This window comes from Calliopsis andreniformis, chromosome 2 (genome assembly GCF_051401765.1).
Source record: "Calliopsis andreniformis isolate RMS-2024a chromosome 2, iyCalAndr_principal, whole genome shotgun sequence".
Lineage (NCBI taxonomy): Eukaryota > Metazoa > Arthropoda > Insecta > Hymenoptera > Andrenidae > Calliopsis > Calliopsis andreniformis.
Genome location: NC_135063.1, coordinates 1,724,267 through 1,748,484, shown reverse-complemented (window position 1 = coordinate 1,748,484; position 24,218 = coordinate 1,724,267). Strand labels below are relative to the sequence as shown.

Sequence of the window (24,218 nt, the reverse complement as noted above, 5' to 3'; positions counted from 1 at the left end):
ATGTATACTGTTAGTAAATTTTCAGCTGACTATAGAGTATTTACATTACGCGCATAACTTATTGTTACTTTCAATTAAATCAAATATACAAAGTAAAATTTTAATGACATTACACAAAACAATGAATAAAATAGATTATATTTGTTTGTACTCAATTGATGTACAATATACACAGTTTATCAACCATAACCTATAAAAAATAATACACAAAAGCGACCTTTTAAGAAATGAGAAACGATTCATAACTGATGAAAAAACAATTTAAAATTTTCAGAAATGTAAAAAAATTGTTTCTAGATAAGTGGCTTAATAATGCATTGATAGCTGTATATATGCATTTATATATATTATGGAAACTTTTATAAATATATTTTAGCCTCTTAATTCAGATTCTACATTTAAAATATTTATATTCAATTTGATATTAAAATAGATCCGTTTACATTTGACATTAAAAACGTTATTAAAACGACTAAAAACTATTTTAATTAAACAATTTTTAAGTAATAAATATTTTATCTTATTACCTTCGCGTTCTTAAGTTAATTGCAATTGATAACGACATTTTTAAAAATCTTTCATTTTTATTTGGGTATTTATTTATACATGCATGACTCGTGTAATTATGATGTGCATAAATATGTTTTATATTTACAAAAAATTGTTTGAATTTCTCTATTTTTATATTTTGTTAAACATGTATATGCACTGTTTTAATTAAAGATTACATATAATTATGTAATTAGAAAATGTATATATCCTTTAGTTATTTGTAACAGAATGAAATGAAGTTTTAATTTCCTTTTGAATAAACTTTTGTTACTTTATATACCTCATTATTATCATTAGTACTAAACTTACCCGTGACATTTCCGACATATGTTTAAAAAGTATGTTGGATTATTAAATTTAGTAATACTAAACTCAGTACAATGAAGAGTTATGTAAAAACAAGAGCAGTGAAATATATACATTATTTTTTCAAGTTCAACACAACAGAAAATTATTGACCATCGAAATGTTTGCTATGGACCTATACTTTGGCACAAGTAATCTAGCAATATGTGAAAAATTATACAGAAACATTTTCCGTGTAATTAAGAAAGTAAAATCAGAATGGAGGATTCTCTGAGTAACAATAGATTTCAGAGTTTCGCACATTTATACAAATTTGTGAAATTAAAAAAGGCAAGACTTCTTTTCTCTGACTTTTTTTTAATGTAATACTTTTGTGACATGGAACAGTGTTGAATTTGAGAAAAATACAATTTTCTTTTGCTTTAAAAACCTTATTACGATGATCTTTTGTTTAGAATGAAATTGTCGATATATAAATATAATGTACATATGTTATTCTTGAGTGTAGAGTAAAAACTGAAAAGATACCTAATAGATCGATGCACATTTTGTAGTAGAATCGGCAAAATATTGTTTGCAATACAAATTCACTAAACCTCCGTGTCAGTCTTATTTTAAATCTAATACATAGACGTTCATCGCTATGTTTTAAAGAAATATTGTGTACATATTTTTATATTTTCGCAAAATTAAATTATTATAGGATCGGTTAACACAAATACAAACATACGCGGGATATATTATGTACACAAAATGAATTTATTTTATCCTATTTTTTCTTACCAATAAGGAAGCAATAATCTTTTTACCTCATTTCATACCTCACACAATCTATAAACAACTCGATACTTCTCATTTTTGTCTTAACGTAGCCGTGTAAAAAGTACATTGCCTGCTTACTCTTCTATAGTGGGTTTGTTTCCTCTTAAGTTTACTTTTATAGACAAATTAAAATAATCTTATTGTTAAAATTGGGGACGATAATATGTTCTTCAACAGTCCCAAATGTGTGAATAAGAAAACTTGATTTTTCCTAATATTCGTGTTTAAATTATCTCCTATCATCTTTAGCTTTCCCATTTGCACAAAAATTACGTTACAATATTTCATCGTAAGGCAAAATGTCGATTTAGTCGTTCATACGTTTGAAATTATCATTGTGCTGCGTCTATAATACTTTCCGGCAGCATACAACGTTAATATGCTCACAAACGTACTATAATACAACAGAGCCTTACGCTAAACGACATAACGTACTAGAGGTAAAAAATTAATGATAAACAAGATGAAATGAGAGAGGTAAATGAGAAATATGAAGTATTTTTCACTTTGTACAAAAGGGTAAACAAGAGATGGAAGAAAGCATCCTGTACCTAATATGTATATATATATATAATATATATGTATATATGTTTTTGCTTCTGTTGTCTCGATAATACAGATGTATTGCTAGACGCAAGATGTAAAGCTATTACAGTTTTTGTCGTGACTCCTGATGATTCGTTTTATTTTGCGGCAGTAATCTGCGTTGTTGAAAATCTTGTTGAAAGTGGCGTGGTTTAATGGAATGATGATTTAACGAGTTATGAGATTTACTGTAGGACAGGAAACCTGTAAAGAAAACAAATATTAAAATGAATTATTGTATTCAAACACTATGCGCGCGTTTTCACGTTTTAATTATTTAGCTATATGACCATAATTAGTTGTTTCATGTACATGATATTGGACAAGGAAAAGAAAGGTTATCGATATTGAAGTCATAGATGTCAGGAAAGCTATGATGACTCACCAGCGGTTACAATGCGAATTGCATTGCGGTCGCAATGAATGATTTCCATTAATAGGGTTGGTGCCTTTGGTTCTGACGACCACCTCCCCTCTGCTTCCCGCCGTAGCCTGAGCCTCCTGAAACAATACCCATGACGTACGTTAGTCCAGCAACTTCACTATCTCCCTTTTCTTCCCTTTACCCGTTTTTTTTTCAGAAAATTAGAAAAGACCACAAAAAGGTCTATTTGTGAAAATTAACGCACGCACACTTCTATCAGTAACAGAATAAAGTACTAAATAATGTAAAAATATAATAGACTAACGTAATGGATATAAAACTACAAAGAATCTACATAGAGGCTACAGGCTAAGGTAGTAAGCTGCAGGCTGCGTTCTGATTCATATTCTCCTTTTCTCCTTACACATTTCTGGGATCTTCACATGCTGGAATAATACTAAGAGATTGTTGTATCGAATATATTATACTTAAGAAACTTCTCAAATTACTTAAAAAATCTAAAATAACCTTAAATAAGCTTTTACTTTACTCCTAGAAAATTTGTTATACACTGTTGTGCCAGTATAATTTAACATACTATTCACAAAAATAATTGAAATTATTTCTATAAAATAACCAGAAATGTTTAAGGTTAAGGAAATATAAATGAAAGAAAGATGAAATAGGTTTAGCGACGTTGGTATAATTTTAGTGATCTATCAAACATTGTGTATACCACTCTACAAATAGTCGTAACAGATTTAAACCAAACAAATTGAAGTACACATAAAAATAATGAAGATACTTAAATTGATTTCTAAGAATAATTAGAAACCAACGAAAAATATTTTGTATCAAGTTCTTCATATTTACTGAGAGAAACTAGTAAAAACGATAATAAATAATAATTGAAACTTATAAACTTCAGAAATAATTTTTTTAATTTGAAAACACATTTAAAAACTTTAACGATATTTACTGTAAAGTTCATTTAAAATGGTAGAGACTGACTTAATATGAAATTTAGTTTTGATTCTCTAATTTATATCTACGCAACTTGATGTCCGTTCACCTATTTTTTTTAAGGTACTTATACAAATGGCTCGTAGCTGGTATCCATGAACATCATCGGACGTCCAGTTGTGCGAACTTACAATAAATGGTACAAAGCTACCTGTACATTATTCACTCATTATTTCTGAAGATTTTTAATTAAGTTGATGCAGAAATATCTGGAAAACAACATTTACCGTTTTATATAATTCTTAAATAAGCAATATACTATTTTGCATTGTAAGCATGAAAAGTATTGATATCAAGAAAAACTTATATAATAAAATGTAGCACTTCCCACAGAAGTATGATTCGAATGTATGAATAGAAGTACACCATACAATTTATATTTGTAAATGGTATAGACACAATGTTTCTTTACTAGAAAAAATGATATAAGGAATGGGAATGTTTTGTAAATAATTAGAAAATAATGAAATACATTTCATATTATAGGTATAGAGTTAAATTTCTTTTTGCGCATTCAGTGATGCGCATCATCGTATGCTGAAATTTTGTTATTATCCTGATTAGTATCGTAAGTATAAAAGTAGTAAAATCATAAATTCCATATGCTCACACGTACATGTACACACATACTTAGAGTTAGAGAAAATAGAAGGAAATGATGATAAAGGAGGAAGGCATAGAAGATAGGATTAAAATGATTGATGAAAAATAATTGATAACAACTGAATATGATTTTAGAAACATATGCTAACAAAGTGGGACGGTCGAGGAAATACAAACAAATAGAGAAGGAACGCTAATGCGTACCTTTACCGCGTGCACCACCGCGCCCACCACTGTAGCCACCATCGTAACTACCACCGCCATAGCCATAGCCGTCTGCGTTTCATGGAACACACGGTACAAGAGACAATGGGGTCAGTATTAACATGTACCGGTAACTATATTTTCATTTGTATGGTAATATATATATTACCATTATAATAATACCAATCATCTTTAATGTGCAAGACACGCATTTTTGCGTTTGCATTAAGAAAAATCTTCTCAAGTTCAACACTTATTATTCAAATTATACGTTATGTATAATCAAATTATATGAAATTTTTATATCACGTAACAAGCTATTTTAATGACACTAATACTAGAAGATAATCTTATCTTCCAAAGGGTTCATTGTTTGCACATTTACTATGTAAACATAAGTGCAGAGGCTGTTTATAAATTGATAAAACTATTGAAACACTACTTGAATCAATTATTCAATATAAAATGTTAACAAGAAATGGCATGCACTTGAAAATTTTTAAATTACAGCAAAAAACTTCAGTGTAATACGTATATAATGATTCGCCACTGTCCCAGGGAGAGGAGGTGTGTACAAGGTCGACACGCAAATGGATAAACTTATACCGTAGTATAATTTTTTATATATCGTATTGTTCAAAATAAAATATATATTTAAATTCTTCACGCGACGTAACTGCTATGAAATGATTTTGCAACAAATATACATAATCATATCTGAAACTTTTTAAGTTTTAGATTTCTTTATTCTAAATGACTTGTTCGTTTATCCTCACAAATAATAACTAAAAATCATGCCAAAGACAGTGAAAAGCATTTGACAAAAAGAACAAGTCAAACACAATGCAAGTGTTAAAAATCCATTGCTACTGAAAAGGTGTGTGTTAAATTTTATAAATGAGGTGGTCACATGAAATGTGGAAATATGTGAAATATCATGCATATATTAGGAAATGTGGCAGGACTTGAAAAAGCGAGGATAGAAGGTTTAATATACCATTTCATACGACGTATCGTCCTGTGTAGTTTTGCTTTAATGTTTTCTACACATTTTAAATTCACATATAATTATGTTACAGTGACTGCGTGAGTTTGAAGTCAGCGAGTCTGTAGAATGTACAAGACACAACATGTAAAAGAATTAAATTATTCCACGGATTCACTGACATCAATCAGTGAACGTATGAAATATTAATATTTGTATACCTATCTGTTTGTTTTTATGAAAAATTTGTTATTTATAATAACTGATGTATGTTAGGAAAAAATTTTAGATAAAAAAATGAAAATAATTATGTAGAATTTATATTTGTGATCTATAAAACAATTATACAATTCCCAATTTGCTGGATTTGACTCTAATGAAATGTTTGTCTTCACACATTCACTGTTACATATTATATGGTCCTGCTTTATATCCAATTTATTGTTAACGTTCTATTTATTCGCATGTATGTGTGTATATATATGTATATATAAGATAAATATTTATAAGGCATCAAAGAATTTAACTTAGCAAATTGTTAGAATAGGTTAGTTGGTCACAGCTCAAAAACAGCCAACCCTCTGGAAGTAGGGATTCACTATTCGGATTATGTCGAACCTCCATTAAAATTTTGATGACTTCCCTGTTATGATCAACATTTAAAAAGGAAAGAAAATATAAAAAAATGCCTGTAGTAATATATTCTGGAGCAAAATAACATAATCCGAATGCAGTTCCTACATATTTGAGCTGCTGGTTCACTTTGTCAAAGTAATGTAAACTTTACTCCGTTACGAATTAAAAAATGTTAATATTTCTAAAATCATATAGTTAACCATATTTCTAAAAACTAATACATTATTGATTTTAAATAAGGTAATTTTACAAACGAAAATTACCGCTGATCCGCCTGCGAACCAGCGCTCACTCTGCAGCATCAGTTATGTTTAATATCACTCATTTTGTGTCATTTTGCATGATACATACCATACAATACCAATTTTAATCATTCATTTCATATATTACCTTGTAGTACTATATATCAAGGCAGACGATTTGAATGCAAGTCATAAACATTTTAACTATATGTAAGATACATGGTACTCAAAGTAAATAATTGAAGTTATAGGAACTTTGAGTCTTACGGTTTCAAAAATTTTTATCGAAAATATTTAATTATACATGACGCTCATTTTGGGGTAGATCTTATTTAATAAGGTATTATTTTGTATAGTATCTAGAACTAAAAAAAAGTTGTTCTACATAAAGCATGTTTATATTGCAAACAAATAGTGTACTGATTTTCTCTACTTTATAGTTCTATCTTTTGTTGAGAAGTAGTTTTGTAGTTTCGTCTTGTAATTTATTAATAAAGATTGTAAGAAAGTATTTCATTTAAAGAAAATGATACCCCAAAATGATCTTCGATTATTTGGTATTGTTAAAGTTTGAGTATGTATACATGACACAATTTTTTAGATTTAACAGTGGATATCCATAATATCGGAGTTCTATAGAACTTTTTGAATAAGAGCAATGAAAATAAATGGAAAAAAATATAGAAGAAAAATAGATAAGTTGAACTTAATAGATGTAACGTACAATAATTTTAAAGTTATGCTATCGTCTGCCGAATACACTGGGACGGTAGCAGCAGACAAATTTCTGCTATTGATTATTATAAAATGAAAAAACGAAATTCTTTGAAATAATCCTACACAGCGATAAGCGCGTGTAAGTTCTTTAATAATAATCAATAAAATTACCGTATCCACTGTAGTCGTAACCACCATAGCCGCCGTACCCACCGCCGTAATAATCGTAGCCTCCTCCGTATCCATCATAGCCACCGCCATAACCGCCTTGACCGTAGCCGCCGCCGTATCCACCTCCGTATCCGCCTTGTCCCCAACCGCCTTGGCCACCAAAACCGCGACCTCTACCACCTCTTCCGCCTCGACCGCCTCGGCCACCAGCACCGCCACGCATTCCTCCCATACCGTCAGGTTTAGGTGTGGCTTTTTTTACGTCAACCTATGTACAAACATTTTGTTCTTTTAGTACAAGATATATGTACATATTAACAATACTTAATCACATTTATTATCAGACTTAGCAAATTTTATTTGAAATGAAAATAAAAATGGTTTCGTTATTCTTGATTACGTTATTCGAAAATATGAAAAATATCAATTTATTTGAGGTAATAGCATTTTTCAAATAATTAATTACGAATTTCTTTAATTTCTTTAATTTCTCAAATAAACTTCAAACTTGGAAAAATAAATAATTATAAATATAATTTTAGGTTGTGTGATAAATTTAATATAAAGTATTTAACTATTAGATTTCAGATAACAAATACTTCGAAAATTATTTCTAAAAAATGAAGTAGTTATAAAACAAAATCAAGAGTTTATTTCGAATGCAACCAACTGTACTCTTTTGCACATACCTCCTTGCCATTGATTGTCTGCTTAGGTGTTTTCAGTAATTCGTTTACTACTTGTTCGGATTCAAACGTAATGAAGCAGAACCCTTTCCTCTGGTTCTTTGTCTTGTCAAATGGCATTTCTACTTCGACGATCTAAGATACACATTACATATGTCATCACATTTTTGTACAACAAATGTTGATAGTTATTTGTGTTAAGTGAAATAATAGTAAAAATGCTTACAGTTCCAAACTGGGAGAAAAAGTTCTTAATGTCATCATCTGACAATTCTGTCGACAGACCACCGACAAAGATTTTGCCATGTCTAGCTTTTGCTTTTTTTGGGTCAACTTTTTTATTATTAATTACATGATCACCAGCTGCCATAATCTGGAAACAAATGATTTCTATTAAATATGCTGCGATTCATACATTTACAAATTTATTTTTTGATATATTATCTCAGAAAATGGAATGTCTTCAAATAACTCAGTAGCAGAACTGACAATTAAAAATATCATCACATTATATAATTTTACGTGCAATTCATTAATCCATTAAGTTGCTTACCTTATCTAGTGACTCAGCTTTTGCGAAAACAATGAAAGCAAACCCTCGCGATCGTCCTGTATTAGGATCTGTTTTCACATTAATACTTTCAATGTCACCATAAGTGCCAAAGTGATCTCTTAATTCCTCTGTAAATTAATAGATTTATTTAAAATATAATACTAAAACTACATTTTTATTCTTTTTATGTTAATATAATATGAAAACTCAGTAGGTATAAGTTAATCTCATATGATTTAAAATCATCTGAAGGTGTCCTAAGATATAACATCACTGTTTAAAAATCGTATAAAAATTTTTTTAGAAAGAGATAAAATAACAAATATACTCACTATCTGTAGTTTCCCAACTTAATCCACCAACGAACAATTTCCTGAGAAAAGTAAAAGTAAAACGGTAATTGAATGAAACTGAATGAAAATTTAAGGTACGTAAATATTAAAATAAAGATTTTGATATTAAAAATTCTTGAAATCTTTAATCTATTTTGTAAATAAAAATAGCAAAAACAATTACTATTATTTATCTTTCGCAATTATAATTTAACTTATATTTGAATAATTTAGTAAAATTATTACTTCATACAATTGTGATATTAAATTTTATACGTACTCACTGTCATGCATAAATTGAAAAATAAAATAAGAAACAATAATAAATATTGAATGTACCTATCATTCAGGGAATCCTGGTTACCTCCGGATGACCTGGAAAGCAATGTAATGAATTTTATAATGATCTTTGAAATTTATATTATTATTATTATTAAGGACTAAGATTGAATCAAAATTTTAAGTTCTGTTATAAATTATTTCCATTTATATTCGAAAAAGGAGTTTGACTTGACCCCTGGAAAAACTAGAATCAAAGTTAAAATATTAAAATTTAATATTGACAATATACAAGAAATGTAATAGATCAGTATTATATCACTTGGAAAAGGGGCACTGGATAAGTTTTTAAACATTTTGGTAAGGAATTTTATTCAATAGGTATTATATGTAATTTATATTAAATGTTTCTTATGGACATAAATATAAATATATACTTGTGTATAAATGTATTCTACAGTTAATTAAGTGACCTACATTAATATCTACTTTGAAATTTGGAAGAATAAAAATCTTTGCAAGAATAAAATTATCTTAATTTGGTAGTTACGGTAATGATAAAATCATGAAAATAACGTTCCTAGAATAAACGAACTCACTAATATAAGCTTATTATAAGAAAGATATGCATTTGTCCTTAATAACAAACATAGGATTATAAGAAACAACCATGAGAAGAGACTGCTTTGCACACCACATAGACCTTGATTTGAACTTCAGATAAATGTGCATGTCAACAAAAATTAATGGAAAAAACTTGGAAAAAAAGAATATATAGTAAAAATTAACGCAATGAGAGAGCAAAGTACTTTTCACGATGTTCATGTGAACCCGAACAATAGTAATAACTCCAGTTGACATACGGCTGCTCCTAAAGGAAATAAGATTTAACTTTTCCAAGTTGAACTCTGACTGCTGATTGGCCCAAAGAATTGGCATATGGTAGATAGACTGCAACTCTATTAAAAAGCTAAAAAAATTGTTTCCATAATACAAGTTAATAATGGCCACTTCTTGATCTTTTTAGTATCTATATGTGTACAATATTGGACGTTTATTTATATGTATATCTCTCTCTCTTTCTTTGTTTAGTCATCAGCAAAGTATGTCTCAAGCCCTGATATACTTTTCAGCCTTTTTTATATAAAAATGTAACAAGCTGCAATATTTTTTGCTTTTCTGGCAGTGTGATGGTAGTTGTCTGTACTTAGATCGATCTTTTCATATATCATCTAGGGCTGGTGATAAATACCGTAGGCACCAGTCACTCGCCGGTAATCAGTTGTTGGTCGGGTCACGGTTAGCCGGTTGCGAGCCGCCCGCCATAATCGCACTGGGTCGTTTGCCACCTGCAGACCAAGCCACATAAACTGGGTTAATGGCATTCCGACCTATCGGAGTTTTTCGCATTGGCCCTAGTGACTCTGTGCTTTGATCACGCCCAAACAGCATTGACATCGGATCAGAAATTACTCTACGCGTGACCCAGCAGGCAAGTGTGTGTCTGTGCGAGACTTATTGATCTGACGTAATTGACTCGACTTCCAGTGCTTGTGTTGTGACGAAACATGACGGACTTGAACTTGACGTAGACTTCTCACAATAATTCAGACTCAGAAGTCAATCATAAGGCTTCAAGGTTCAGTTCACAGATCCCAGGTAAGCGTACATATTGTCAATCGTAAACAATTGACTAACCAGAATTCTGCTGCAATGAATCAATGAGGAAGACTCAGCTGGCCAAAAATGCATTTCAAAGTTTATGTTCTATAAAAATATTACAATTATTATTTGCACAATGTGTACAAATTTTATCACTGATGAAATCACAACTTCTTTTCATGAATTACAAAACTAGAATAGAATTAACTAGGAAGGAGAGCAGAAATAAGGAGTTTACACAAAATTACAAAATTTTAAACAGATAAATGTATACCTCGCAACAACAGCACATATAAAGTTATAACTAATATACTTATTCTTATATTTAAAGTTACCTTATATTAATTTTGCAATAAACAACATGCAATATCTATTTTGGTTTTTGTCTCTCATATATTAAACAGTCATAATTAATAGTGGAATGCCAGCCTTTAGTTATTTGCTTTTATTACTTTATGCATAGAAATCACGTCCTTTAACACGCACTTAAATAATTCCACAATGGGTGAGAGGAAGCACACCTCCAAATTCTTAGATCTTATGGTACAAGAGTAACGTCAATGAAGCATAAAGAAAGTTACATGTTTCAATATTTGAAATAATCATTTTTTACTATGCCATTACAACAAATATTTAAGGTAAGTTTTGTTAAATTTGAAGGTTACATCTTCTTTCCCGGTATCATTTTAGTTCTACAAGTTACAATCTAAAAATAGCTTACCCATATTGCAAAAACATACCCCAAACTATGTAAGAGTTTGTGAGAATCCAAAGCTGTAGGGATACAAGGAAAAAAAAAGTCAAATCCCTTTGGTATAGAACCCAAAATGCTGCGATAATGAACATAGAATAAGAACGAATGTAATAATGTGATATTACAAGATATTTACATAAACTGTGTTCCGTACACATCAACATCGACATCGACATCAGACTAAAATCGTTGGTGGGAAAATCGTCCAGCTCGAGATCTCGTTACGCTGAAAAAGGGGAAAGGCAAGGTGCTGTGCCACCAGCCACCAAGAATTCTTATAATCTATTAACATTTCTAGTAAATGTCACGACGATACTATGATAACAATGAAATATCATTGCGCATTACCCTCCCTGAACAGTCTACACACTCATTAAATTTGTGTAAGATATTTAATATATGTTCTGGCTTGACGCATGAGTGCGTGAATTTGTGCGTGGAAAAATACCAGGAACGTGATACAATGTAATCGTAACAAAAGATCAGAAACGAGCCCAGGCAAAGTGCGACAAAATAATACGGAAAATTTCTTTCTTTAATCAAATTCATTATTTCTTCCTTATTGTCTTTACAACAATGCGTGGGCGCGCCCTTTCTAAACTTGCGGCCGGCATTCCTACTTGTTTGACCGACTCACTTCCTTTTATTATTGCTTCTGTAGTTTGTTTAGAAAAAAAAGATTAACGCCTAGGGATTTTCCATACTGCAGCAATGTAAAATAAGTAAATTGCAACACCAGCAATATTCGCTTTATAATTGATGGAAATGGATTATAATTTTGGGAACCTCGCGTATCCGCCATTTTGTCATCGCGATTATCATACCACACAAAGCAATTCTCGTATGTAGGCTTTAATGCAAGTTCAAAACGCGCGTTTACAGTATCAAGTGAATTAAAATCGACAGTTTTATAAATGACGTTTAATTTAAGTAGAAAAATCGAGATTTAGGGCGAAAAATGTTACCTGTCCTCTTGCGTCTCTTGGCCATTTTCTGCGGCGTCCCCGCCGCCGTTCTCTGCTTCACCGTTCTGCTCAAAGTTTTGATCGGCGATATCTTCGCTGAAGTCCTTGTTCTCCTGATCGGCCATTATATATTCTAGCTTATTTATTTTTAAATAAAAACACTTAAAACACAATTAGAAATCGTGTTTTTAAGAAATTTAAATACACTGCACGAGCTAACAACACTCTCACGTCCGTACTGATCGGCCGCCGAATGGAGAAGGGAGAAGTACGACTTGCGCTCAATTCCACTCCGGAGATTCCGCGCAAAGCATCATGGAATCTCTTTTACCTCCCCCTAATACCTCGCCCAGCCAATCAGATTTCACTGCTCAGTACCGTACCTTTACCATTCTATCCCATTCCAGTTTACATTTTCATCCTCAAACCTTTCTCCGGTGCTGAGTTGTTTTACGTATTGTTTAATAAACAATTATATGTTTTTCAAAGCATTATTTTTATGCGAGTTTCATTTACAACAAATCTTTTTAATTTATGCAATATTAGGTATACAAAACAGAAGATATGTAGTTACGCTTTAAGGGAAACGTATATATCAATATTTGATTAATATTATTGATATTATTAAAATTCTTCTAGTAATCCTCGTATTTGTTTTTATAAATATATATAAATTTTTTTTTTATAAACAGTGATCCTCGTATAGCTTCATATCAAACATAAGATAACTTCATATATTTTATTTTTACACAACGAACAGGGTGTTAAAATTTTAAGACATAGTTACGCCCCTGCTATACCAATCAATGTCTACCAGGCATTTTGTGACGCCAAGGGGGGAACGGTAAGCATAATGGCATGCATACGAAGATTGTAGTGAGGTGTGGGGAATGGACGAACGCGAAGAGCCAATGAGATCGGCGACAAACGCTGAGTAGTACATATCAGCCAATAGGAATTCGTCAAAGATCCAGCACCATTCAGTAGCATTATTTCCCAGAATGCTTTGCGCGTTAATTTCTAAGAAATCAATAAAATAGTATTTAAGAAGAATAGTTTTATTTATTTATATATTATTTTCCTGTGTACCGATATTTTTGGCTCATTATTTTCTTATTTCATTTCAATTTCAGTAATCAAATAAGATTTTCATGTCGTTGCTAATAAAAGCGGGAAACGTTAACCGTTGATTCTGATTCCTATTGTTAGATGCGTCACAGACGCTAGTAACTGGCGCTAGCGTCAATGTAGATGACGCCACGTGGTAGACGCGTAATGGTTCATCTAGAAGAGGTTTTTCGTTTTATGTTGATTTTACACTAATTGGAAATGTGACCGCTATATATTTAAACCTTGAATAAACGATATTATAAATTTGTTGTAACGTTAGGGTTATGTAGCCTCTTTATTTTTTAGTTTATTAGTTTCGCAAAACTACAATCTGAATTGTATTGTTGTTATTGCCTGTTATTCCATTTAATTCAGTAACACATTCTTTTATTAGCTGCTTTACATTAGTTGTTAATGTTATTCTCCATTTCAATGATTGAAAATGACACTTTACGTTTATACAAGAATATGCGTTTGTTCTTTGTTTGTTGACGAATAAACTTCTGTTCGATGCTTTGTCAAATTTGTAACTTTTCATAGAATTAAATTTTTAGGCTATATTTAAAGGTTTACCATTTGATATTCGAAATGCCCGAGGAACAGAAGGTAATACCGTTCCCCCTACGTCTTTAAAATAGAATGTCGAGCGCATTGGCGTACACATATGTAATATATTTTGGCTATTCCTTTGCACCCAATGTAAGTTCTGCCCACAGGTTTTGAGACTACAAGATGTTTGGCGTACTTGCAATAAAATAAGGGCAGCAATATTTCGCGTGGGTTTTAACCTATGGAATTACTATAAACCTCTAGATCCTAACAATAATTGTTTAATTTCAGGTATAATTGTATATTTATTCACCCATTTTTTTCATATCATTGCTGAAATTTCAATTTTTCACTTTGAATAGAACAGAAAATTGTATAACGCATATTTTCGAAACTTTTTCAAGTCCTTCCTTTCTATTGATTATAGATCTTTTTTGTTTAATATTTACGTATGTTACAACTATTAAATATAAATCCGTAATATTGTTGTGCAGAGTCAAAGTTTCTTTCGGTTTTGGCTGGCCCACTGAAAGATCAAATTGGATTATCTGAAAAAGAAATTTGTGACTTAGCTGATTATTTTCGTGTTCAAGATGGTCGGATTTTTTATACACAATTTTGCACAATCATTCACGATAGCGGTACGAGTAACTTATTATTGAAACTTTAAGTAAGATTTTAATTTATTCCTAGTAAGTATCATGTGTTTGATATTGTTTATATTATATTTATATATATTATCCATTTTTAAATATTGTCCACGTTATACTTTATACATATATACGTATTTACATAAAATGTCTATGTTATATTTTTCTTATATTATTTTTCTTTACTTTTATTATATTTATATTATATTTGATTTTTTAATGAACCACAAGTATTATTTGCTCATCAACAAATACGATTAAGTTTCGGAAATCGTAAGAAATACTTTATAAGTTTTTCGATAAGATTATAAACGGGTTTCTTCCTTGGAAAGAAAGGAATCCGTATTTGACGAATATACCTGACCTAGTACCGTTAAGGGAACTCATTCTCGTCACCAAATTCGTTTCCTGTTATAACCCTGTTATAAATCTTCATCTACCATCGCTATATATACACATGTACTTTTCAAATCGTAAAATATTTTATTTATATAATACCTGTGTATGTAGAAATTACATCTCAGTCAATTTTCGTTTCAAAAAGTTTGTTTTACATTGCTTATTGCAATGTATAAAAATATTTGGAAAAATGTAAATTTATATGTACACTTCTGCTTTATAAGTAACATTTAATTTCATAAATATAAGATTGCATCCCCATATTTCCTCTAGTTCCTGAATTTGACAAAAACAAACCACTTGTAACGGGTTTGGAATGGGAAGATCCAGACCACGTGAATCGATTAAGTGCTACTGAACATCGGAAATTATGTCTTATTATTACTCAGATTGCTGTTCTCGTAAAGGACAGGAGGCTCGTGTTAAGACCCTATTTTCAAGATTACGAATTAGTGCGTGTAGAAGTATTTTTAAACCATTAATATTAAAATACTTATCTTTTTTTCATATATGTAGGCACTGAATTATAAATTTTATATTGTTTTTATTACCAATTATTGCTCAAGCATATGTTTAGTATTGACCACGCGTGGCAAGTATATTTAACATAATCATTCAATTATTTTACGCAATTAAAAATATGTATACATAAAATCTTTATAGTGCATTCTGTTCAACTATACTTTATACTTATTGTTAGTATATTTTATTTCTTCGTTTCTTTGATGAAAAATGCATTAGTTTATTGTTAGATTCGAATTATTTTATTGAAGCATTTACTAGAAAATACGAAAAAAATGTATAAGTAAGAAAATTACTCACTTATTTCTTATTTTTTGTTTAAAATTGTAATCTATTACTAAGTATTACATTTTATAGGGTATAAGATAGGATAGTTCTTTAATCAACCTTCTTTTATTTAATATATTTTAACAAACTCTGAAGTCTTGATAACTGTTCCAAGATTCTTAAATACAAGTTTATTTTGCGATATAATTTCAACATTGAGATTACTATTTGTATAATACATTTGCAGTGGTAGTATTGAAACAATCTGACCACAAAATGTTTATGTGTGTACGATTTACAATGTATATTTGATATTGTTATTTATAGATTGCAAAAAATGTTGGTACTGTAACGTTCTCACATTTTGGGCGAATTTTGAAATTCTTGGGCATTGCCCTGGCTTCCGAAGAATTTTGTTTACTTGTAAAAAGATTTGCAAAAGATGCCTACACGATAAATTATGTGACATTCTTGAAAGCAATTGACGAAGTTCAATCTTACCTAGACAAGCATGGAATGTTATCTCTTGGTGGAGTAATTATTTCTTGCTATGCATGTTACGAACAATCTTGTTTGCCAGTTCACGTTTGAATATAATTGTAAATTTCTTATCTATTCCATACAAAAGGAACTGCTTGACCAATTTCCTGGCCGAATCATTACCGCAGAGTTACCAAAGCTTCCGCGACCAGAAATCGGTAGAATCATACCTAGTAAAGTATTCGAAAAGCAAACAGTGTTTCATCCGGTAATGGAAGAGCCCAGAAAAACGATGCCTTTAATGGAAGTTATCCAACGTATTCAAAGACATATTCTCGAGAATCGAATACGTATTTCTCAGTTTTTCAAGGTAGAATAATATAATAATCATGACATAAAGCACTTTTCAGATCCTTTTTTAAATACGTCTAGATTTTGTGAAAAGCTTCAATAAAGATATAACTACTTTTGGGAGTCCGTGCAGAAAATAAATATTGTACTATAACTTCTCAAATAATTTTAATATATTTGAATTAATTTTACATTATATTAGACTCTTTTTATGAATGGTTGTTAGCATTTTCTGTAGATCTGTCTCTGTAGATACATATGTTACATTTGCAGTTTTATTTTAATTCAATCTTTTTAAGAATTTTGGTGAAAAATTTAAGAAAAGATCTTACTTTTTCATCTATTATTTATATTTGTTATAGTAAAAAGTATACTTCAAATACCTATATAAATAATACCTGAATAAAAGTTAACGAAAAAATAATAGATACAACTAATGATAGAGCTTTGATCCTTTGAATGCTGGAAAAGTGACGATATCACAATTTGAGAGAGGATTGGACACCCTTCAAATATCTAGCATAGGACGTCTTTATCTCGCAGAAACGGAGATCAACGCTTTAATTTCACTTTATAAAGATCCAAACGACCCAGATCGTGTATGTTGGCGCACGTTTGCAGATGATATCGATCAAGGTATCCTTTCAGCTATAAAATGTATCAACGAAGTTTTCGATCTACAACTTATAAAATACTGAGTTGTTATATTTCTCTAAAGCTGCTTGTAATAGACCTAAGTATATTTCTAAAGTACTATATTAAAATTCGAAAGTTTGCAAAACAAAGTTGCAATGTAATCACGTATAAATATGAATTGAATAGTTCAGTACATTTAGAATTGTAATTTCATAGTTATTCTTTCACAATTATACTTGTTTATTTTTCTAAACTATAAAACCTTTTGAAATCGATAAAATTTATTGTTCGCGTCTCTTAATATGGTTGATTGTTTTAAAAAAAATTTACGTAATTTCACACATAATTTGTATTTCATCTTCAGTATTTACTGTGAAGGAATTAGAAAAGTTGCCAAATTTGAAAGTTGAATCACCACCAAAAGAAATAGCAGAACTAAGTCGAAAAGGAACGACAAATTGGCAATGTGAGCCGAAAAGCATAAGGGAACTTTGCGAAGATACTTTACAAAAAGTTCGACATCGCGTTGAAGAAAGAAGAATTTTGTTGAAGCAATTTTTTAAAGATTACGACCGGTATTTGATAATTTAACTTCTGTTATTTTAGTATTTTTGGAGATTTGAAATTACGAAATTCTTATAATTTTGTTTTTAAATAATGCTTAGCAATAATAAAGGACACGTATCGCGTTCTCAACTGCGACAAGTATTAACTACCGCAACAGTGTTACTTTCTGAAGAAGAGGAGTTTGCGTTAGAACAAAGATATAACAATGATTTAGGCTTTAATTACGTTTGGTTCCTACAAGAATTAGAATCAAGAAAAATTGAAAAGCCTTTGTATCATGATATGTTGAAAGAGAAAAGGAGAATCAATGCTGAGAAACCGCCACCAGAAGCTGATACCGATGAGAAAAATATTGTTTTAATTTTAGCTAAAATCAAAGCGAAAGTTGTACGTGAAAGAATTAAGGTAAATTATTTGACATATAGAATATCTTACATAGTGTAAACTTGTCATGAAGTTTCAAGGCTTTTACTTAATTTCACAAAAAATGGTTTCAGATAAAAGTAAGGAAGTTACTTTTAGTTTTCCAGATAAAACGTTTTCTTTCTTTGTCAATTTTGATTGATGAGTTTTTTAACAAATTTATAATATGCAGTTACAAAGTCGCAGCATATTAATTGATTAGATACTACGGTAGACCAAGGTGAATCGGATCGCTTTCTATTTGATAGTAAAAATATAATAGCTAATATTAAAAAGTAAATATCTTTTTATGAATTCGTAATCAGTATTCATTTGGCTTGAACATTAATGAGAAAAGTAAAGACAAACTTAACAAATTTTTTTTGTAAACAAAAAACCAAAAAGTGAGAAATATCCGATTCGCTTCAAAATGTGGAGCTAATTAATTATGTAGGTTTTTACAATTATATACAGGGTGTAAACGATAGACATAGCAATATTTTAAAAGGTACGGGAATTTAAATGTAACAACATACCTTACGACATAATATCCGATGCCATTCATTTTGTAACAATAATGTCTTAAAGTTAACATGTCCATGTGCTAAAGTAACAGTCGGCGGATTCTGTAATTTTACGAGAGATTTGTAGAGCAACCATAGAGCAAAAAAGCCTTAATATATTATCTTATATCTCTTACTGTTTAACTTTTATAAAGCTGTAAAAATCCGAGATAGTCATAGAGAATAAAATTCGGATTTTTAGTTTCATAACAGTTAAATCGTGAGAGATACTACAAAATGTATTAAAACTTTTTGGTTCTACTATTGCTCTTCAATGCATCTGTAAAATTACAGAATCCTCTGATTATTAGTTCAGCGTAAAGATATATTAACTTTAAGGCATTATTACTGTAAACTAGAAACATATTGGATACTATATCATGGGACATAGAATATTCAGAATATTGCTACACACAATGCGTCTCCATTAAAGTTTCGAATGCAATTATTTCTCAAACTGTAGCTCGTTTAAAAAAATGTTTAAAATAAAATTTACTCTATATCGGGAGAGGAAAGGGGGCATCTTGTGATGGTCGCGAAATCTTCTCTAAGTTAATTTAAGAAATTGCCAAGATTTCGTGCGAAACTTCAAATAGGACACCCTGTATACTGTTTACACTCTCTATTTGACACAGGACAGGATTGGGCTGGCCTACTGGGGTATCGGGCTTTTCCTGGTAAGGGAGGTAGGTTTAGACCTTAGGCCGTCGCCTGGTCGCCATCCGAAGGCCACTGAGCCGCTACGCCGTTAGGTTTAAATGCAGTTTCTTTTTCAATAATTGAGAAATATTTTTACTATAATTGTTCATATTTCACAGACATTTACATAATTACTATAAATACCAGACTATTTGAACCGATACCAGTAATACAACTACAAAGTTTTCGATCCATATACTATAATAATTCGGTATAGCCCTGGCGCATACGACTGATTATGAATGAAATGAACAACAATTAATAACATCTAATTTATTAAAACTTTATGTTAATGTAACGTGTATTTGATTAATGTGTGCATTTTATGTTTATAATTTGCATATATAATACATATCAAAGTTTTAAAATTATACCGTTTGTAATGGCTATGGAGCTATGTTCTAGCTTTTCCCACGGTCTAATTTACTATCCAATCAAACCCAGCCTCTATGTGTACAAATTATTGAATACATATATTATGTATATACATTACTGAGTGTACCTTATACATATGTAATATTATTTCTATATTTAGCTTTCTTTAATTTAATGTCTTTCGTTTGTACATTCATTTCATATAAAGGTTACCGAATTTATGCGTCAATATGATGCACACAACGAACTCGTTATTACAAGAACCGAATTTATGCGGGGACTAGATCAATTGCGTTGCAATTTGTCGTGCACAGAAATGGGAACTATTATGAACGTTTTCCAAGCTCCTTCAAGGTATGAAAACATTATCTAAATTCCAAATAATGAAATGGTTTTTATATTGCAATAATTAAGGCAATCAATATGACAATTCTCTGTTTGTGTTTAATAATTTTTTCGATTTGTGAATAATAATATAATTGAATTTTGGTTCTTAAAGATCGGACTACGTGGATTATGTGAAATTCGGAGCTGTTGTCGAGGAAGCTGTTGCTACAGAAAGCTTAGAACGAGCACCACTTTTAGTGCCTGTGCAACATGTGCCATCAGAAGCTTCTCCCAAAACATTCTTGAACTTCGATGAAAGGCACATGGTCACGATGGCAATGGACAAACTGTCCAGAGTTACGGAGCCAAATCTAAAAGAGCTGTTCAAGGTCAGCGGACATGTAGAGCATGCATCGTCTAAAAATAGATTTCGTATAAGGGGGACGAATCAAATATCATCGACATATAAACTTTCTGCTGATTCGAATATACGAGATAAAAATTACTTTAACCGTAATAAAATAGTTGTCGAACAGGATGCAAAGCAAAGGAACATAGAGAAAATTTCATTCATTAGAGTTTGCATCAAATACTTTTTTCAACTCTGAATAGCTCTTAATAGTTGATTTTGTGTGCTTTAAACAGTATGCTATACATTTATATTAGTGTTGCAAAATGTTGAAAAAATATTTATTGAGTTTCTATAATCGAAATTATATAAATTAATTGTATACATAATGCACAATAGTGCTTCGATTATGTTAGAATAGATTATCCGCGTGTAAGAATTAAAAATATACACTTATATTTATATTTTTTACTATTTTTATTTATTTATATTTTTAATTCCATTTTATTTCATTTTGTATATGTATATTTGAAACTTGCACCACGAATTTCAAATGTTATAACAAACGGTATAAGAAATATTTTTTTGTTATTACCGTTCAGCTATAGGTCACGTTCTATGATCAGTTCTATAAACAAATTATAGAATTTTAAAAATTAACTCCTCAAATACTTATATTTCTAAAGTCTGTTGTTAAACATAAATCGAAAAAAGTACATTTTTCTCTCGTAATATTCGTACATTGTTCTCGTGATAAATAGTTGATGTGAATATCATGATTGATATACCACAAATCGTAGCAATTTTTTAATAATTAACAAGAATTATTTGATTTTAAATCTCATTATTCTTTAATTTTAGGATTATGATAAAGAGAATACTGGTACAGTTTCGAAGGAATGCTTGACTAAAGCACTTTCTATAAGACGTATGTTACAACTAATCAGCAACAAAGAACTAGATGCTGTGCACAAATGTTTTGCCGTCGAAAAAGGTCGTCGTTTAGAAATTAATTATCGTGCTTTCTTACGAGCTTTGTACTTGATGAGAGAGAACAGGAAACATTTAGCTTTCTAAATTAGGCCCATATAGGCACTCAAAATAAGAGAGGATTTTTAGTAAATGTAACAAATTTATTATAGCTGTGATTTCGAGTTGAACTGATATGAAATTATTCGTGATTATTATTGTAGATAGAAGAAAATTTATTGAAAAATGAGAAAATGAAAACAGTTGTATAAAAGATTAAATTTTATTTTTTTATTTCATTCAATATATATATATATATATAAATACTTTTTACTAATTTTATTTATTGTTATTATATAGTGTTTTTTAAATCACTTTTTTCTGTTTTAAATAAAATTAGTGGAGATAGGAAAAATATTACAAAACTACATTAAATGGTTTTAATCAAGGCATTTAACTTTCACTTATTTATTTTTATGTATTTAAAAATTGTAATTGCAACTTTTTTTACTTTTAGTCTAACTTAACATTATGTAATAAATTAACCAGTATAAACTTTCATTAGTTCTAAAAATATATTAAAGTGTACTTTAGAATAAAAATATGTATGCGAAAGAAGTTAATTTTTTAAACATTTTTCTGTGTTTTAAATTATTTCAAAATGTACATATAATGTGATGTAGATTTTACGGATAGCTTACGTATGTTATTAAAGATGTATGTAATTTGCAAAATTGTTCTATATTCCACGCGAACATGTTATGTCCCATGTATGTACGTGCAGTTGTTTTATACGTATTACTATATGAAATTTGATATAAAGAAATTATTAAGTAGATTCTGCATGTATGTTCAAATTATTTTCTATTGCATTCAGTCATTTTTTCGATGTACAACTATGAAAATAGTAATTTTGTTTTAAGTCTGTATCCTTGATAAATGAATCTTTTTCACATTGTTATATGTAACTCGACTTTCTATCGAACGACTTATATATACATTCTTTGTTTGCATATTTCTAGAGACTTTCCATATTGAAAATGTTAATAATGAATTGATTTTAAGATGTACAAATACAGTACAGTAGTGAAATAAAATCAAGGTATTAAAATGATAGAACATCTTTCTGTTGAATTGTTAGAATAATTCTGAATAATTTTAATAAATCTATTAACACGTTATTCATTATTTAATAGTTACCAATTACACTGTTCAACAGGGGTCTGATTTTGTAAACGTGAATAAACATTTCTTATAGATTTCGATGTGCTGATTACGAATCTGCAAACCGTTTTTTTCCAGAACGTACAGTTTTTGAAAAAATCAATTTTGAAAAAAATGACAAATTTTCAACTTTGGGATTTTTCTGTGCTTTTGCCGTAGTAGTTACTTAGTTGCTCTTTGCACGAAATGATTCTGTGGACTCTCCCGAATAAAATAATATAAATATTTATTAGATTATAAACATCGAAATAGGTTTAAATAACAATTAAAGTGAAAAGGACACTCAAAACGCACCCATTTTTGCTGATATTTTTCACTTTATTTCAAAAAGTAAGGGTCTAGGAGAAAATTTGACTATACCACGCGGTAGAGCAAACCTTTCCACTAAGGAAAGCATCAAGCGAATGTTCAAAATTATTTTTGTTTTCAATATAGAAATAAAATAGTTTGGCGAAACGCGCGGCGGCGACAGTGGTACTCAATGACGGCGGCGCGCGCTGGTGGACGCCTCGCCTATCGCCTGCCGTTCCGCGGACCCTGTACGCATTGACGTCATTGAGTACCACTGTCGCCGCCGCGCGTTTCGCCAAACTATTTTATTTCTATATTGAAAACAAAAATAATTTTGAACATTCGCTTGATGCTTTCCTTAGTGGAAAGGTTTGCTCTATCGCGTGTTATAGTCAAATTTTCTCCTAGACCCTTACTTTTTGAAATAAAGTGAAAAATATCAGCAAAAATGGGTGCGTTTTGAGTGTCCTTTTCACTTTAATTGTTATTTAAACCTATTTCGATGTTTATAATCTAATAAATATTTATATTATTTTATTCGGGAGAGTCCACAGAATCATTTCGTGCAAAGAGCAACTAAGTAACTACTACGGCAAAAGCACAGAAAAATCCCAAAGTTGAAAATTTGTCATTTTTTTCAAAATTGATTTTTTCAAAAACTGTACGTTCTGGAAAAAAACGGTTTGCAGATTCGTAATCAGCACGTCGAAATCTATAAGAAATGTTTATTCACGTTTACAAAATCGAAAAAAAGTCAAAATTTGTTGAACAGTGTTATTCCCGTGCTATACATGCAATCTATTTCCCGATAGCCCATGACGTTTTAAAGACGCCTATTTTATACCTGCACGTCTTACGACATAATTTGGACATCTTAAAAATATCCAACAGCGTACGTTTTAAAGAGATTCGAAAATTTACATTCATAAGATGTCTTAAAGACATACTACATGAGCGTCTTAAATATGTCTATTTTTTATCTGAACATCTTATAGACATAATTTGGACATCTTAAGATGTTTTATGAATGTTTTTTAAGACGTCTTA

General features: G+C 30.3%; 2 protein-coding genes across 9 annotated transcripts; one reads left to right on the top strand and one right to left on the bottom strand.

Annotated features, from left to right (window-relative positions):
- Nucleotides 1-1,596: 1,596 nt before the first annotated feature.
- On the bottom strand, nucleotides 1,597-12,681 carry Sqd (RNA-binding protein squid). Of its 8 annotated transcripts, none has more exons than XM_076388316.1 (10): nucleotides 12,442-12,681; nucleotides 9,121-9,156; nucleotides 8,782-8,822; nucleotides 8,450-8,577; nucleotides 8,123-8,269; nucleotides 7,900-8,031; nucleotides 7,211-7,478; nucleotides 4,460-4,531; nucleotides 2,651-2,766; nucleotides 2,329-2,469 (listed from the first exon to the last, which is right to left on the bottom strand). In XM_076388316.1, exons 1-9 carry the CDS (start codon nucleotides 12,564-12,566, stop codon nucleotides 2,699-2,701), a joined length of 1,017 nt encoding a protein of 338 aa, XP_076244431.1. In that variant the 5' UTR covers nucleotides 12,567-12,681; the 3' UTR covers nucleotides 2,329-2,469; nucleotides 2,651-2,698. The 8 variants fall into 8 exon arrangements, with proteins under 8 accessions (XP_076244412.1, XP_076244422.1, XP_076244473.1 ...); XM_076388332.1 differs by having other exon boundaries at nucleotides 7,253-7,478; XM_076388297.1 differs by lacking the exon at nucleotides 2,651-2,766 and having other exon boundaries at nucleotides 1,597-2,469.
- A 75-nt stretch (nucleotides 12,682-12,756) lies between these two features.
- On the top strand, nucleotides 12,757-21,767 carry LOC143188044 (uncharacterized). Its single transcript, XM_076392075.1, has 13 exons — nucleotides 12,757-12,815; nucleotides 14,106-14,157; nucleotides 14,268-14,391; nucleotides 14,595-14,741; nucleotides 15,423-15,601; nucleotides 16,266-16,472; nucleotides 16,567-16,788; nucleotides 17,213-17,405; nucleotides 17,770-17,980; nucleotides 18,071-18,377; nucleotides 20,220-20,365; nucleotides 20,511-20,727; nucleotides 21,549-21,767. Exons 1-13 carry the CDS (start codon nucleotides 12,757-12,759, stop codon nucleotides 21,762-21,764), a joined length of 2,280 nt encoding a protein of 759 aa, XP_076248190.1. The 3' UTR covers nucleotides 21,765-21,767.
- The last annotated feature ends 2,451 nt before the right edge of the window (nucleotides 21,768-24,218 follow it).

Excerpts from the sequence above, each read along its gene's own strand:
- LOC143188044 (XM_076392075.1), top strand. The coding sequence starts at position 12,757 with ATGGAATCTCTTTTACCTCCCCCTAATACCTCGCCCAGCCAATCAGAT. Across the intron at positions 12,816-14,105 it reads CAATCAGATTTCACTGCTCA|GCTATATTTAAAGGTTTACC; the intron begins GTACCGTACCTT and ends TTAAATTTTTAG. Across the intron at positions 16,473-16,566 it reads GAATGTTATCTCTTGGTGGA|GAACTGCTTGACCAATTTCC; the intron begins GTAATTATTTCT and ends TCCATACAAAAG.
- Sqd (XM_076388297.1), bottom strand. The coding sequence starts at position 12,566 with ATGGCCGATCAGGAGAACAAGGACTTCAGCGAAGATATCGCCGATCAA. Across the intron at positions 8,823-9,120 it reads CAGGATTCCCTGAATGATAG|GAAATTGTTCGTTGGTGGAT; the intron begins GTACATTCAATA and ends TACTTTTCTCAG. Across the intron at positions 2,470-4,459 it reads CGGTGGTGCACGCGGTAAAG|GTTTCCTGTCCTACAGTAAA; the intron begins GTACGCATTAGC and ends TTTTCTTTACAG.